Here is a 17,731-nt window from a genome sequence, read left to right as displayed (position 1 = left end):
CAGTTCTTGTGGTTTTAACCGCAATTTATTATTTTGGCGCTCTATTACAATTTATATATCACTCTCCTGAGGAGTCATAGACGAAACGCGTAGAGGGATAGACTATAGTATCTAGTGTGAAGCCCTTGGCTGTGACTTATGCCGGGGCTGTTTTCACTTAACATATGCAGCCCGATAGCCCTCTCCCCAGTATTGGTGAGCTCCCATCAAATGAGGGGTGCACAATAGAAAGCTCTCAGTAGGGGTTTGTAGGCTATAGGTGGTATAGAACATTGGTGGATACAACCCATAAAATATTTATTGGGGTTGTTAATATATCCCTGCTATTACCACTAAATACCTGACCGACCATTGCTATACAGGTTAGGACCGCATAGATACCACAGTGAGTGTCAGAGGGGAAACGGAGTGGGGGTCTCGTTTGAGTTCTGGTGTTAAGATATCGCCAGTGAGACATCACAGGCAAATACACAGAAGCAATTAGGGACATTCCCACCCTCTCCTCATTTGTTATTCTGTCTTAAACATAGGGTTGGGAGTCTGTGAGAACACACAGTCCCTTCCTATTGTTGTTTGTTGTTTTATCTAAATGTTTAAGGGGGGGGGACGACAATTTTATTTGGATCATTAAAAGTTATGTTTTAGCAATTTTTTCAGGGGTACCTTTCCATGTGTTACGATTCTTGAAGATACAGACAAAAAGAGTGAAAAAGGAAGATAAAGGTTACTCTCAGCTTGGAGCTCTGTATCGAGGCAGCCACTCAGTGCGGCGCCATCTTTAAGAGAAGTAGTGGCGTAACTAGGAATGGCAGCGCCCCATGGCAAACTTTTCACTTGGGACCCCCAGGGAAAAAAATTATGGTAAAAAATGGGTCTTTAAATGTAGCAACACTAAAATATTTTTTAAGCATTTTTATTGTACAGTGTAAAACATACAAGTCAGAATATTATATGTACTGGAAAAATAAGGCTAATGAAAACTGCAACTCATCCTGTGAAATTCAAGCCCTTACAAAACTCTGTTGATGGAAACATATACAAATGTTCTGGTTATAAGTATATAGTAACATGTAAGGGAGCATTCACACGGAGTAACGCCGGGCGTGTATCACAGCCATACACGCCGGCACTACGGCAGGCTGCCGAACACTTCCCATTCACTTCAATGGGAGCGCTCGTAACGGCGGCGTTACGAGCGCTCCCATTGAAGTGAATGGGAAGTGTTCGGCAGCCTGCCGTAGCGCCGGTGTGTACGGCTGTGATACACGCCTGGCGTTACTCCGTATGAATGCTCCCCTAGGCTGGATTCACACCAGTGCTTGAACTCCATTCGGGGTTTCCAAAATTGTTTCATTGATAAATACAACTCACCCTGCAAAAAGTAAAATCCCATTAATGTACACAATGTACACAAAAAGTACATTGATGAAAAATGTAAACTTTAACAAAAAAAAAAATTCAAACTGTCACATCATAAAGGCCCAAACTGACTGTGGTTGGAAAAAATTGAAGTAAAATCAGCAGTAAAATAATAAGTATAATATCTGAAGAGTAATCCAAACTTGGAAATTCTGAATTTCACATAGAAGGCAGTTGAGTCTGCAAGTATGGCTCCCATGTATGGCTGTTCCCTTTGTCCTGTACAATGACCCTTACTGGTTACAAGCCCATAAATCAATCCTTCTGTATGATGTTATGTAGAGCAACTATGTAACCATGGAACAAATCTATATAGTTTGCCTGACCTAATCTGAGATAGATTATGTTCCTCAGTCTCTGTCATTCCTCTATCCTCTTCTTTCCATTCAATCCCGTTCTCCTTTCTCTTTTTTACCTGGTGCGGAGCAGCAGATCTTAGAAGTAAGTACCTTATCCTTCCCGAGTCTGGAGTGCATGAGCCAACCTGTCACGTGTATCTGTGAGTCATTGTCTGCATGCAGTCATCCTGACCATACATTGCACACTCTTTTAGTCTCTTATCAAATTTTACTGAGGTTTTGCTGTTTTATGCATATTAGGAGGCTTCATTTCATAATGTTATACTAGAGAAATTTTTTTAAAGGAGTCTATAATTTTTCCATGTCACTGTTCCCTGATATGTAAAGGTCATGGCTTTGCAATGAAGTCACCTCACCATTTCCTGGATTTTACCACAAAAGACAAAAATACCAAATGCTTAGTCAAATGTTTCATTGTGTTTCTCACTATCTCAGAGCAGAATGTACTGGGATCCAGTAATCCAAATATTCTGATAATATTTCATCTATACCCTTACATTTTATTTCCTGTGAATGCCTGATAATACAGAGTATCTGATCATCCAACATCTATTCAATCCTAATGATATTGGGTTAACGTGTACCTAACGTTTCAGCAAATTTTGCATAAATCAGTAGTACAGAATTGGTTAATCAGGGATAATAATGATAATAATTCTGGTCCTTGTATCATTTATGACATACTCAGAAATTTTTTTACCATTTTTACCTTCTGTAGACTTTATCTCTTATTCACAATTTTCCCCAAGCTGGTGAATGAAGACAAGCTGCTATATCTCCCATACAATGCACTCAGAAGCATCAAAAGGAATCATATAGGACATTATAGAGAAGTCCGGTAATAGTGTGAATAAGGCACTACAGATGAGGTGCAAACTTCCAATGTAGCTACTTGCAGTCTCTGTCTGTGCCTGTGTCTTCCATATCTCACTTAGCTCACGTTCAGTGCTCTCCCTTTTCTCTCCATAGACTTCTATGTAATCTGATACCCCTATTTGATGCACTATTCCGGAGCGGAATACTGTGACTGGATGCTGGTGCACTGGATCTAGTCACGGCTAGCCAGTTTTTAGACCGGATTCTGAGGCAGCCTCCATGTCAAAATCTGGTCCAAACCCCCCCACCCACCCATCCCCCCTTGTGACCTTACCCTTAGGCTTCATGCTTTGCCAGTGTTCAAGCCATGTTTTTCATGGCAGGCCCGCTGACAAACAGCAGGTCCTATACTGTGCTGACTGAAGGAAATGAATGGATCTGTGGAGACACAGTAAGCAGACGGATATCATCCTCTGTGCTGTAACCTCCACTGCAGAGGAAGAAGAGAAGAGCATGATAAGTTTAGAAAGTAGCTTTCTTTTTGATACGGTACATTATAAAGTTATTTTCACGTGTATGACTCAGTTATGCAAAGTTTGTTGAAAAGTTGGTGACCATTTAAAAACTTGTTTAATTTAAGTGAAGCAAAGTATAGAAGATGGAGCTTAAAAGTCTTCATTTTCACAAAATATCTTTATTTAAAGGGACATTCTAATGTTTGTTTTTTTTTAATTCTTCATATTCACGTCAATAGAAATATTGTCGCCTCACAATGACTTTCCTTATCCTGCTTTCACCTTCTTCCAAAAGTCACATAATGAGTGTGACTGTTTTCTAGCATGGGGAGACCTCTCTCTCCTGCCTGCCGATACTGAGAGCTACCATGTGACCTCACATTAATCAGAGTCCCGCCCCTGCTCTTCTGCCTTATCTCTTTAGTTAATAAGCAATGATGCACTGCCCATAGTTCCCCATCACAGTCAGGTCATCATATCTCCAGTGTATGGACCCCGTGCATTAAACCTTACAAAGTTTAGTTGAAAAACGGTACCAATTGTACCTAAAATAATCTCTACGTATATCCTTTCTAGAGTTTATCATGCCAATAATCCAGTATTGCACCATCTGTAACCCACCAAATTTGGATGGGGTCAAGGTAAAGAGTTAAGCAAGGGGTGAGGTTTACACTGCTCTATCTCCTGACATTCCTGAACACTCCCACACTGCTGCTTGCTTCTGGTCCCTGGTTCTGCTCACATTCTTTACCTCCCCCTTCTAGGTAGGCATCACACAAATTCCAGAAACGTTAGTCTCTTCACTTCTGAATAACACTGCGTTGGGCTTTTTCTATCTTGTTTACTCCAATAATTTGTGATTTCCAGATAAAGATGCTTTCTGATCGGAAGCGGGAGCTGGAGCAGCAGCTTAGCACTATAATGGAAGAAAACGATCAGCTTCAGGGAATTGTAGAGGAGCTGCACGACCGAGAGTTAACCCTAAGTCAACAGACTTGTGCCAAGGAAATGCAGGTACATACAATCTCTTAGCAGTAAAGATTTGTACAGTATTTTAAGGGGGCATTCATTGTCTATATGCTCTATTAGGAATATGGACATCATAGATTTATAAATGGTGTCTAAGCTATGGTATCGGCAATGGACTTGTTCATTGTAAGCAACATGTTATTTAAAAGGTTTATTTTCCTAACAATTTACATATAAAAGTTAGGCCAAGAGGGGCCACACGGTGGCTCAGTGGTTAGCACTGCAGCACTGGTGTCCTCAGCTCGAATCCTACCAAGGGCAAAAAAACATCTGCAAGGAGTTTGTATGTTTTCCTCATGTTTGCATGGATTTCCATCCCATGTTCCAAAAAAAACCAAAAAACATACTGATAGGGAAAAATGTACATTGTGGGGCTCACAATCTACATAAAAAAAAATAAAAGTTATACAAGATCTAGACCAGTCTGTTCTGTTGTATGTGTGCTTCATGTCTGTATATTAGACTTTAGTGTCCTATTAGTAGCCCTGACTGTTTGAGAGATATGGCTCAAATATGTTGTCGGGATCCCTAGGACCAGATTTTAACCCTTAAGTACTATCATGGTGTCTATCATAATGATATGTGTATGATGGTGTGTGATAAACACCATGATAGTACTTAAGGGTTAAGTATGTTCTTTAGTACATTTAATATCAGTTTTTTGTTATCCAATATTTTTCAAAGTCAAAAATATTCTATGAGATATTTGCAATTAGTCCATAGGAAAATACAAATGTATATACTAATATAGCAGTTTGGTTTAGGATGTGGTTTTTTTTTTCTTTGGTGTTTTTTTTCAATTATAGTTTATATATAACATATATATATAATCTAGTTACTGGATACTTTTAGACATCTGTTATATAATTATAAAATTGTTTTCTATATTTCTACATTTTGATTGTTCTCAATTAAATAAAGTCAAGTTGTTTATTTCCATAAGCTATCATTTATTAGCATTCTTGTGAGACCTTATGTGGCTTGATTTAGAGAATTAACATTCCATTTTCTTAATCTTCTTTATTACCTTGACACACAAATCCCTTGTGTCTTTATGCTTTCATAAGTACAAACACTGCTATAAAATACTGTAAATCTCAAAAAAAAATAAAAAAGCTTAACTATCGGTGTCAAATTAGATTTAAAGCATCATGTTCATAAAAACCTAGGGTGAAAAGCTAAGGGAAAAAGAAAAGCAAACAAATATAGAATATTAACTATTAGGATTTGTTCACACGACCATTTTATTTTAATGGCTGCTTTGCGGCCATTTTAAATACAACGAGAGTGAATGAGTGTATTTACATGTTCATATTTTCGACAGACAAAAAAAAAGGTCAATGAAAAAAATGGCATGCTCTATTTTTGTCCATTTTGATGAAGCCAATAGAAATCATTGGATCAGTTTTTAGCTGATGTAAAACAAATTGACATTCAAGTTACGTCTGTTAAAAATTGGCCAGTGGGTTGGGCAAAAAAGAAAGACTGATGAAATTCATCCATTCTTTTTAACGGCCATTAAAATTGGATATACAATGGATGACACTTGGCCCTCAAAAATGGGACAGATGCACAATAGCTGTAAAAAATGGACACATATGTTTGTTTTTCATGGACATTCGGACTATTAAAAACAAGCCAGTCATTAGAATAAGATACAGACCTCTGCATGTCCAGCGGTTCCCATACTGGCTTCTAGTAATATGGAATTACATAGACTTGAAGAAGAAGGTGTAGCAGAATAGCAGAATTATCGATCTGCCCTTTAAGATCTCAAGCTCCTTTATACATTGCATACAGTTTGATTTATTTTGCTGTGTAATACAGTACCAATATTAATGATTAGACCCAAAATTGTGTATTTTCATGTTCCTATATCCATATTGAGTCTCCATACTTTATTGTATGTCACATCACAGTTGCAATATTTCCATAAAAACACTTAAAATATCAACACAAAATTGGCAAAAATACAATATAATACTGACATAATACCGGTACAGTATCGACATAAATATTGAGCTAGAAGCAAACTGTATTGTATATATGTTTAGCTCTGTATTTTAGGGCAAAATATAATTTTCTAATAGTGTGTATTCTCCTGAATGGCCTATAAAATGAGTGTGGGGAAACTGGAAATTTCCAGCAGACCTGCTGTTTAACATTGGCCATTTTACCTCTACAAGTAGCGTGAAGGAGACCCAGGCTTGTGCAGTACACGGCACCTAGTTGGTTTGCTTAGTCTCTTATCATGTGTAGCTAATTGTGCCATTTAGGTAATAGAAAGTCCTTCATCTAAATGGGCTATGTACAATGCACCTTTAGAATTCAGTCTCTGCAATATGTATATTATACATGTTTGATTAATGTGTTCATGTCTTTTTCTACTGTAGAAACGCATGTACTAATTCTTGGTGCCAAATTTACAGTACTGCAGCTGTTCTGTCAAACACCCTTCCATACCCATTGGCAAAAACAGTGTTAGATATATTGTAATGCACTAAGTGCTGAGCAATGAAAGCATCTTCAAGTGCCAACCATGTTTTGTATCAATGGTAGTACAAGGATCAGGTTATATTTATCATCTGTGGCTATTCAATGGATACGGATGTAAACAATCTGTGGCATCCATTGCTTCCATACAATGCAGCTGTGTCTTCTGCGGTGCAGGCATTGAAGCATTCTGTGCAGACCAGATGCAGGACGTCCATATCTCCTGTATCCACACCTTTGCTGAACACTGCTATTTGGAAAAGTTGTGGAGGCCAATGACTTGTTATATCAGTATCCATGGGCACTGAGGGGCTTCTCCAAACAAGGTAAGCCATGAATTGATGTAGCGATGTATTATGTTATTACAGCCAGAGGAGGCAAGATATTTCTCAGAAGTGAAATATACCATTTTTATTTTCATCATTGTTATTTCTGGATTCAAAGACTTATATTGTAGTTTTCTTACTAAAGCTATATGGTCTCTGCTTCTCCTGCAGCTGGGTGAGAGTCAGCTAGAATTGGAAGAACTCCGGCATTCTTATCGGCAGCTGCAGATGAAAATGGAGGAGCTCAGAGAGGAGAAGAGTCTCCAACATCTAAACAGCACAAGCACCTCACTGCTGTCTGAGATTGAGCAGAGTATAGAAGCAGAAGAGCAGGAACAGGAACGCGAGCAGGTACATGCACCAACTTTCTCTACATGTTAAATTATTGAACTCAAATCCTTTGGTCTAACACCTGACTCTTTACAAAAATACTCATTGTGGTCAGTCCTGAAGAACAACCTTAAATCTCTCAATATTAACTATTGTCATTAAATTCAAGTATTAGTATATTTTATTATCCAGCCAGAGGCGTGAATATTGTAGACAGCTCCTCTACAATACAGCTGTTGTTTTTGGTCTGTAAGTGCTGTATTTGTAAGTCTATATTTCTGATATTGTGAAATGAATCAGGACAATAATATTACATTAGACTGTAGTAGATGTATGGTCAAAACGTCCTCAAACCATGTGTTAGTTTGGTCATCCCATGGTATACTTTATCCTGGCCGTGACATAAACACAAGGGCAATGACCAAGACTTCAGATTCTAATAGCAATTTCAATGATAGATCCTTTATTTATCACCAATCCAGTGTAAAGGAAGTGATTTGTACAAACAATATACCTTCAATCAGAGTAGAGATATGTAAACGTTTTCGACCAGAGTGGGCTTCTTCATCTGACTCAGAAAAAGTGGAAAATACAAGGTGGGTCAGCAGACCGGACAACATTAGACCAGAGTGGCAATATAGTAGCGGAATTCCGCATAAAATGTCAAAAAAGTGTATTGTTCCTATAGCATCTGGTAGCACTAAATCACACTGGTTACAGTTTTCTGCCTTATCCTTCCCTATTGTCATGGGCAGGAAAATGGCAACTGTGATGAGTTCACTGAAGGTCTTAATCTGTTATATAAATGGAAAAAAACATTTGGGCTTTGGTACATGGTGCGTGATCATAGCAGGTTACAAAGGCATAACTGAAAGTGCACATGCCACAATGCAAAATATGTAGTGGTTTCCCACTTATTAAATGATATCTACATGTATATTACTTATGTTATAGAGAGGCCCTTGGGCCCCCTGAAGGTCCAGGGCCTGTTTGCAGTTGCTACATTTGAGCCCCCTATACCTATGCCTCTGGCAGGTTAGCTGCTGCAAACTAGCTGGTGGCTAACTCACTGCAATCTACAGTAGCAGCAGGGTAGATGAGAGCTGCTGTTTTATCCAAGCTTTTCAACCTTGTAGTATAAAAGTTGAAACTTCTGGCAGAATCTAGTAAAACTAGCGCGGTTTCTCCATGTAAACATTACTGGGAGTTGTTATGTCCCAGAGCAGATGATCTGCAGGGGTCCCGGGTTTTGGACCATCCCAGAACTAATATTAACGGCTTATCTGTTGGAAGGAGATAACCCCTTTAGTCTAATTTATATTATTACTAATAATAATAATGTACTAATATGTAATTACATTGATTGTTTTTATTATTAATAGTAAGGGGACTATTATACGTAAGCCCATCAAAATGCACTGAGAAAACAACATGTAAAATTCATGTGCTATTTGAAAACCGCATGTCTGAAAAAACTGCAGCATTTTACAGTATCTGCAAAGTGGATGGGATTCTGGCTAATCCCATCCACACATTGGAGAAAAATATCTGCAGCAGACATGCTGTGAATTCAAAAACTGTCATGTTTATGTAAATCGCAGTATGTCCATTATACCTACAGAAACGCTGATGTTTTCCATATAGGTATAATTGAAGCAGAAATTCCACAGAGGAAAACTGTGGACTATGCGGGAAAAAAATGTAATTAATTTCCAATGTGATTTTTTTCCTGCAGCGCTTTTTGGCTGTGGCTAGCAACGTGGGGCCTTAACCTTTAAATGCATTTTTGATGCCGTATAAGACATATGTGTAATAACCCCCGTAAGATCACTTACCAGTATTTGTTTTCACTTTCAGTTGAGGCTACAGCTCTGGGAAGCACATTGCCAGGTCCGATCTCTTTGCTGCCAACTTAGGGGAAATGAAAGTGCAGATTCTGCTGTGTCCACTGACTCCTCTATGGATGACTCCTCCGAAACCTCATCTGCCAAAGACGTGCCAGCCGGAAGCCTCCGCACTGCCCTGAGTGAACTGAAAAGCCTTATATTAAGCATACTGGATACTTGTGAAGCAGCGGTACTTAATCTGTCATATATGTATAAAAGCTTGGTTTTCAGTGGTGGCCATACCATATTTCCTCAAGTAGAAGTTATAGGAATAGTACAATTGATAAAATAGAAGCATTATAATTCAGGAGAAATATTATACTGTAACAAATGGTAGAGAATTACTCAACAATTTTGAGTAACCAGATACCATATTTTTTCAGACAATATTACTTGTTTGACTATACGATGCTGCACAAATTTAGGCAAGAAAAAATTGGATAAAGGTTTTACATCAGTTTAACCTTCCCTTGTCAAAAGGGGTATAGCGGTCAATGTCAGTAACAAGTATTCTAGGGAAGATATAGGATGTTATTGGTCACCAGTTAAGTATAATGTACTACTGGTCCCGCCAAACAATATAATGGAGCATTGCACTGTGTGGGGGGCATTAAGGAGGATGAAATTGTTTGGAGGTAATAATGTGACATTATACTGTATAAGAGCTACGAACTTTATACTACGTATAGTGCACTAATGTGAGTCTGTGCAGGACTTTTCTCTCTGCCGATTTTTGGCAAAATCTGCTACAGTGGAGACTCCAACACAGATATGAACAAAGCCTTACTTATACATAACACCTGGGATAACAATAGGTTATTTCAGATGCTACATTTTTTTTTTTTTTTTGTAATAATACATTCTGTCACTATTTCACCTTATAGAGCTCACGAAAATGTGAAGATGATGGTTTGGAAGAACAAATCAAACGGACGAGTGAAGATTCGAAATCTCTTAGAGAGCTCCTACAAGGAGAACAAATAAGGATGAAACAGACCTTTGAGGAGCTACAACAACTTCATAAACAGGTACAGCATATACTGTTCTCTGTGATCATGGGAGCTGTCACTAAATAATACTGGATACAGTTTGTTCAGTAGGATCTTGCTGACAGTGCGCGCACCCATTACAATTCAGTACTGAGATTTGGGTAAAGATGTCGTGCAATGCCAGCTTTGGTCACTCTAACAACAATATCATGTTTCCTGCCAGGTTACCTTATTAAGTGTGGAAATGACTGCACTCAAAGAAGAAAGGGACCACCTCCTGGAGATTACCCAAAATAATGATACACATGAACAGCTACTGAAGGCCATAAAGGATCGAGATGACGCGATAGCCAAGTAATCAGAATTTCTACTTATACACTGTATCAACCATGCTAAGAGTTCTGCCTTAAAGGGGTTGGACCACATTTACAAGCTGTCAGCTATCTGTGGGATAGGTTATATTTGCTGATTGGTCCAACTTCTGGCTCCTGTGTACAAAAGAATGGGTTGAATGAAGACCCCCCATTCTTGTGAACATGGCAGTCTTTTTTCTCCCCGCACTGCGCTTGGCTATATCTGGCAGTCCTGGCAATCCAATAGAAATGAAAAAGTATGTACTTGCATGACCTGCCACATGATTTACAAAAAACAGGACTCCCACTGTTTAGCAAGTTACCCTTATCTGATGGATAGGTGATGATTTATTCCAACCCCTTTAACTGGAGGATCCTTTCAACTATTATTGTGGTGACCTAAATGTCACAATGGTATCCCATAGAATTTACTGTATATATTTAGCATTAGTTGCTGAACATGGTGCGAAATCATTTGCTATATTAATCAGATTTTATTTTACTACGTTAACTTACTAAAGAATTTTAATATCGTAACTAGAGATCGAGTGAGTAGTATTCGATCGAATACCTCCACACCATAGGTATATGTGTAAGCGTCCGAACACCATGGGGTTAAACGCATCGAATATTCGATGCACTTAACCCCTCGTTGTTTGGCCGCTTACACGTATACCTATGGCGGGGAGGTATTCGATCGAATACTACTCGTTCATCTCTAATTGTAACCCTTTTGCTGGTCCATTTGCATCTGAGCACCAGTATATGTAAACCATGTAGTATTATAATTGTTTTGCTTCATTATGGGTTTTTTTGAGCAATCATGTGGATAAATTTGCAGAGGAACTGTGACTTCATCCATAAACTGAATCCAATTAACACAAACACAATGGTGGGAATTTATCAACCAACCTTTATCAACCAGTTTTCTGGCATAGATGGATATAATGTAGTGCATGTTTGGCGCACAGACCTTTCATGCGCCAAAAATGGACCACATGCCCCCATCTGCTCCTTGCTCAGCAACTTTTTGTAAAAGTGGGCAGTGCGGGCTGGGGTAAAAATGCCTCAGCCTGACAAATGAAATTGGCATGAATTATACATGAAATCTAAGCCAGTTCCCGACTGTTGTAGATTTCCATTCTGGCGCACAGGAGTAGGTCTGATTTATTACGAGGACGGAGCGTTTGTAGTAATTCAGGTGTGCCTTGCATCAGTTGGGGACTTTATTAAATCTGGCATAGAAAACACTAATCTTAATATTTTTTTGTAATATGTAAATTTGACACCTCAGGATGAGGTTCTGTTTCTGAGGCCTAAAGTAAATCAGTATCAATAGATATTATCCACATCGCGAGATGACAGGGCCCATTATCTTTTATTTTTCTGACTTCTCTTGGGTGGCAAAATCTGAAATATTAAATCCAACATCAAATGACCATATGACCCATACTAGTCCAAATAACGTTTTGCTAAGTCACTCTCAAGGGTGCAATATTCAGGTAACATCCATCAGTGTTGTAATATAAACCATACATGGATTCTAAATAGGGCCATAGCCATATAGTACCGTAAACGTGCCCGGAGAATTATTTTGTACTGGAGTATACTTTATACAACATTGGTTGTTCAATATGCTGTTCTCTATAACCACTTCATAAAATCAGGAATAAATATGAATAATATCGAAGTAACATACAACAGTCTTAAGTCCTACAGTTGGAATATTGCAATGCCCGCCCTTCCATATATCGGGCTCTGAACAGAGGCAGTGGTCTGTTCACTTTATATTTGTATCTCTATACTTCTGTAGATTGTAAATTTATGGATTTTTTTTTTTTTTTCAATTCAGGAAAAACGCAGTAGAAATGGAGCTGGCAAAATGTAGAATTGATTTGATGTCATTGAACACTCAACTACTAGACGCCATTCAACAAAAGCTAAATCTGTCCCAGCAGCTGGAGGCTTGGCAGGTAAAGACTTTATTTCTATATGGTGCCTAATGTACCATAAACCCATGTCTTAGAAATGCCTCAAATGTGTTGCAACTTGTGTTATACACATAACTGCAGCAAAACATTGCATTATACATGTTTATCTGTAGTGTTAAAGTGAGTAATGTGGTAATGGGGCATATTACTATATGAACATAGATGTAGACACCTTACTCCCTAGCCACAGGATATGTGGGATCCCACTGTTCTTTTCTTAAGGGCTTCCAGAGATAACTGTCGCTGTACTTCAACTATTTCAAGCATTTGGATAGAAATGAGTGGACCACGTTCGCACTTCCAACCTCCATGGTTTGTTCAAACTGAGGTGCAGAAGAATCCAAGTCTCGTGATAGGTGGGAGATCCCATCAGTGAGACCCCCACCAATCAGCAAGTTACCCCTTATGCTGTACTTTGGGGTAACTCATGGACAGAATAAACCCTTAGTATACTGTGCAGTAAGGCAGTATCCAATGCAGTATAGAATTGCAAACCTGAATCTGGCCATACACTTTAGACTTGTACCAGTTAAACCTGCTGATTTTGATGGGCTTGGATGACCATTTAAAAGGGTTTGTCCTGCCCCAAATAGATTTTTCATACAGGAAACCTATACACAGGATAGTGGTCATCAATATGTGATCTGTAGCGGTCTGACAGTGTCTGGGCACCAAAAGCTATAGAAGTAGGGGAGCATGTGCAGGCTCTCCAAAGTAATTTGCAGCACAGTTAGCCCCAGCCACTGTATAGTGGTATTTTTTGGGAAGTGTATTATTACTTGAACAGGAGCATCTGCACATGAACTTGTTTACTGCTTTATCTTCTAGCACCCAGACACTGCCGGAGCATCTGATCTGTACAGGATCCATGTCTCAGCCGTGCAATCCTTCTGGTTCTTGGGAAGTCACTACCAGATTCATTTGTCAGGACATGTGCACCATTTGACCAAGCTGAGCATCCCATTAATTTTTTTTATTATTATTCAATAGTGCTGCTGAGAGTCTCATTAACAAACCAATACTTACCCGCCCCAGGCCTTGATTTACAGCGGTGGCAGTTCTAGTCTTCAGTTTACAGGTCTCCTGGCTGTTTGTGCCTGTTATCTACTGCAGACAATCACAAGCCTCAACAGTCACCTCTCTACACAAACCGGACATCACAGCAAATACTGGCTGTTTGTGAGGAGGTCACCTCTGAGGATAGCATTGTGACTGGTTGCTGCTGTTCCCTGGTAACAGCCAGGGGTCCTTTAAATCGAATGGAGCTGCTGCTGGAAATAGAGGCCTGAGAGAGGAGTCTTTTTATTTTTTATATTTATGGGCACCTCAGTAGCACTATCAAATAATGTATAATTATAATAATAATAATTAATAATGTCAGAACACCTCCTTAAGTCAAGTCTCACACAGTATAGTTTGATCCAGTGCCACTAGGGGAGAAAAAACTGTACTGGTGCATATTGCAAGAGAGATGATTGTGACGGTGAAGGCAGCAGTGCCGCTTTACATTGTTCCATCCATTACTCTAAAGTCATGCAGAGATAAAGCACAGTATAACATGTGAATTAGGTTTGATGTTTGTTTAGAATCGAAAATCCCAAAAAGTTTGGTGCAGTAAATCTGACTTCCGGCATATGCGCCATTTAAAGATTTAAAAAAAAAAAAATGAAACAAAGTGTTCCTTTATTTTAATTTTAGCTTTGTATTGGTCCCAAAACAGTACATCTTCACATCTCTCATGTCTGGGCTCTAGTTTGCTTCCTCAGGGCTTTTCACTATCTGGCTCCTTTGGTTTCTGATCTAATGGCCTTTCTCAGTTCCTGTATCGACAACTCTAATCATACACCCCTCCTGCCTTAGAGGTGAGATTTTGTCTGTATAGATGTATGTGGCATATACATCATGCTGGATCATCATCAACCTCACCAAAGGCATTTAGTAATTGTTGTGTTACTGTATCCATTTTTTACCATATTTCATATCAAGGTACCAAGCTGTTATAGTGATCATTATATCCAACTTCTTTGCTCTTCCATGCATAATATTCAACAACTCTGCCGCTGCCTGTATTCGACCTGATGGTCACATGATTGCCAAGTGCCTCCGGAAGTAGTAGTGCTGACCTGAAGCAGCTCTATCACTTACTATTTTGCCAGTAATCGAGACTCTGGTTTCACCTGTAACTTGGGCTTCTATGGAAGCCTTAGTTACAGCATAAAAGTGCAATACAAAGTCTTGGGAGAATCACTGCAACCCCTTGCGTAACAGCCTTGTTCATCGAGAATATACATATATTAAAAATAATAAATAATAGCTACCAGATTTTACTACACTGTCAATTGAAAAAAAAAAAAAAACCAAAACTACTTTGGTAGGCCAACAATTAAAAACAGGGCTGGTAAAACACGTCTGGCTTAGAAGTTAAAGGATGTTTCTTGACTATAGCTATACTATAAATCCCTGCCAGTCCCAGTATCGCCACCTCCCTGTTACATACAATCTATTTAACAGCCTAACAAGCTTACTAGCCACTTACACCAACAGGAACTGCTTATCACTGGGAGATAAGCAGAAATAAAGAAAAATAGAAAAAATAAAAGCAGCAGTACAGAAAATGACAAACAGCACAAGAACATGAATCTCCCCAGGTACAGAAGAAGAAAGTGCAAATGTGCACATATGTTTCACATTAAAGGGATTCTATCATTAAAATTACATTTTTTTCTCGATCACACGTACGAATAGCCTTAAGAAAGGCTATTCTTCTCCTACCTTTAGAGGTCTTCTCTGCGCCGCCGTTCGGTATAAATCACAGTTTTCGTCTGTATGCAAATGAGTTCTCTCACAGCAGTGGGGGCGGTCCCCAATGCTGCGAGAGAAATCTCCAGCGATGCCTCCATCTTCTTCAGGAGCTCTTCTCCCTGCGATTGAAACCCAGGATGGAAAAAGACACAGGGAAAGGCCGTTCCTGAAGAAGATGGAGGCGGCGCTGGAGATTTCTCTCGCAGCATTGGAGACGACCCCTGTGCTGTGAGATAACTCATTTGCATACAGATGAAAAAATGGGATTTCTACCGAATGGCGGCACGGAGAAGACCTCTAAAGGTGGGAGAATAGCAGCCTTTCTTAAGACTATTCCTACGTGTAATCGAGAAAAAAAAAAGTGATTTTATTTATAGAATCCCTTTAACGTGGGTGAAGTGTTGAAGTACCTACCTTGGTTCCACCACTGTTGACTGGCTGCCATATTTCACTTAGAACTACTAAGTCTAAAAATGCTGGTCACCTCCTGCAAGGGTCAGCTTTACTGAATGTTGCTGAACTTTTTGTTGCAGCCAATCTTTTTATGTACTGCCTAACAGACTGACTAGAATGCATAGATATCCTCTAATAAAATGGCTAGTGTTTGCATGCCAAAGCAAAGAGTCGAACCAACACAGAAAAATCTAAGGGCTCATGTACATGACTGTTTTAGTTTTGGATCCGATCTGAATATCCGTTTTTTTACTTCCACTTGCATCTATTTCTGATCAGTGTCTGTTTCCAATGTTGGCACATGGTGTGTGTGCTTTTTTTTTTTCTCTTTTTTTAATTCTCTTCCAAACCAGTCTCTTGGCAACAAATCAGCAATAACCGGACAGCACTTGGATGACATCAGTTTTTTTCACTGATCCACACAATTCAATGCAAAGATCAGATCTGTAAAAACAGACTGAAATAAGACGTGCTATATTCAAAAATACATTTTAAAAAATTGGCCTGGAAAAAAACCAAAACCAAAATGGAAGGCCCTCTGCTGAGAAACAGCCGTGTCTAATGTAAAGACTTGTACCTCTTCTCTGTTCCGGAACCATCTCTTGCTTAGGCTTACACAGAACTGATGCAGATTACTGTGTGAGGCCAAGCCACTGCATTGCAAAAACATAGTATTTTGGCTGCAGAAAAAGTGGATGGGATTCTGGCTAATCCTATTCACAAATTGCAGGAAAAAAAAAAAAATGTGCGGTGGAAATGCTGCCATTTCAAAAACACTCACGTTTTTATAAATCTCAGCATGTCAATTATACCTACGCAAATGTTTTCCATATAAATATAATAGGAGCAGAAAGACCGCAAAGGAAAACTTTTTTGAAGCGATTTGCTGACTGGGGCCTTAGCCTGAAAGTGGCCAAAAAGTTTCAAATAATTCCAGTACAAAAAAAAAATCCATTCTGCAAAACCGCATGAATTCCTACATCTGCTACATAAATCTCTGCATGGTTCATATAGTGAAAGGTTTGTAACATTTCTTTCTTCACATTCCCATTTTATCACTCATTTTCTTCACAAATCTGTTTTCGCCTGGGTTTCATAAAAATAATTCAGACGTTTGGTGCTTTTCTTGTTACCAGGATGACATGCACAGAGTCATAGACCAGCAGTTGATGGACAAACACCAGAAGGAATGGAGCCAGACTGTATATTCTTTCTCCAGTGGCCACCAAATCAAACACTGTGGCAAGGTGACGACTATGAATCGCACAGAGCGGCCAGGAGAAGAGCCTATGGGATCTGAAGGAAGACGCCTCTTTTCATTTCTTAAAAAAACAAAATGTTAGTGTTAATTGTTTAACCTTTCCTGTGAAAAAGGCTTTAGGAATCATGGCAGAGTGCTGTGTATGGAAAATCATACTGCCAGAGAGCCAAAAGGTACAACATTTATGATCCACGTAGCCGTCTGTGGGTGCCAGATCTCTAGAATCCCCCTACAGTAAGAGGCAAGCAGCCATGTGGCTTATGACAATTACTAGAAAGTATTCTGCTTAGTGCACTTGCTAAGCAACTTGAGGTACTTGTATTTATTTCAGATGTATTTTCTATTGTGGAAACATAACACTTTGTTCAGTGGATTGTATCCATGAAGAACACACCTTGCACTTTTAGAGCCATCTGTTTCTATTCACTCCATAGCTTCCTTGATAACTGAATTTAGCAGGTATTACCATTGTAGACAGGTCCTGAGCTGCTCTCAGTGCAAGGAACAGACTCCCTACCTCTGGTCTTCCAGACAGAGCACAGCACAGTGGAATGGTCCCTACTGTTCCCTACAGCTCACGTACTGAGAGATTGCTCCATGTACATAGAAAAAGCAGAATTTTTATAATAAATATTGCATACAGTTTTGGTTTTATAATATACAGATAAAGAGAATGTCATATTTTAGTACAAAATTATGCTCTTTTTAT

General features: G+C 39.0%; 1 protein-coding gene across 2 annotated transcripts in view; it reads left to right on the top strand.

Annotated features, from left to right (window-relative positions):
- Window positions 1–17,731, top strand: part of BICDL1 (BICD family like cargo adaptor 1) — a 57,010-nt gene extending 39,279 nt beyond the window's left edge. Inside the window, exons 4-11 of one of the 2 annotated variants that reach the window (XR_012716169.1) lie at window positions 3,977–4,123; window positions 7,129–7,308; window positions 9,145–9,363; window positions 10,058–10,201; window positions 10,386–10,516; window positions 12,368–12,488; window positions 14,260–14,368; window positions 16,898–17,016. Coding sequence is in view for 1 of the 2 variants with exons in the window: in XM_075276388.1 (XP_075132489.1) it covers window positions 3,977–4,123; window positions 7,129–7,308; window positions 9,145–9,363; window positions 10,058–10,201; window positions 10,386–10,516; window positions 12,368–12,488; window positions 16,898–17,104 (1,149 nt within the window). In the remaining variant the exon portion in view is untranslated. Of the gene's footprint in view, window positions 1–3,976; window positions 4,124–7,128; window positions 7,309–9,144; window positions 9,364–10,057; window positions 10,202–10,385; window positions 10,517–12,367; window positions 12,489–14,259; window positions 14,369–16,897 lie in introns of both variants that reach the window. The other variant, XM_075276388.1, reaches the window with a different exon arrangement.

The sequence above is a fragment of the Leptodactylus fuscus genome, chromosome 1 (assembly GCF_031893055.1).
Source record: "Leptodactylus fuscus isolate aLepFus1 chromosome 1, aLepFus1.hap2, whole genome shotgun sequence".
NCBI classification, from domain to species: domain Eukaryota; kingdom Metazoa; phylum Chordata; class Amphibia; order Anura; family Leptodactylidae; genus Leptodactylus; species Leptodactylus fuscus.
This window is presented reverse-complemented; position numbering and strand designations above follow the sequence as displayed.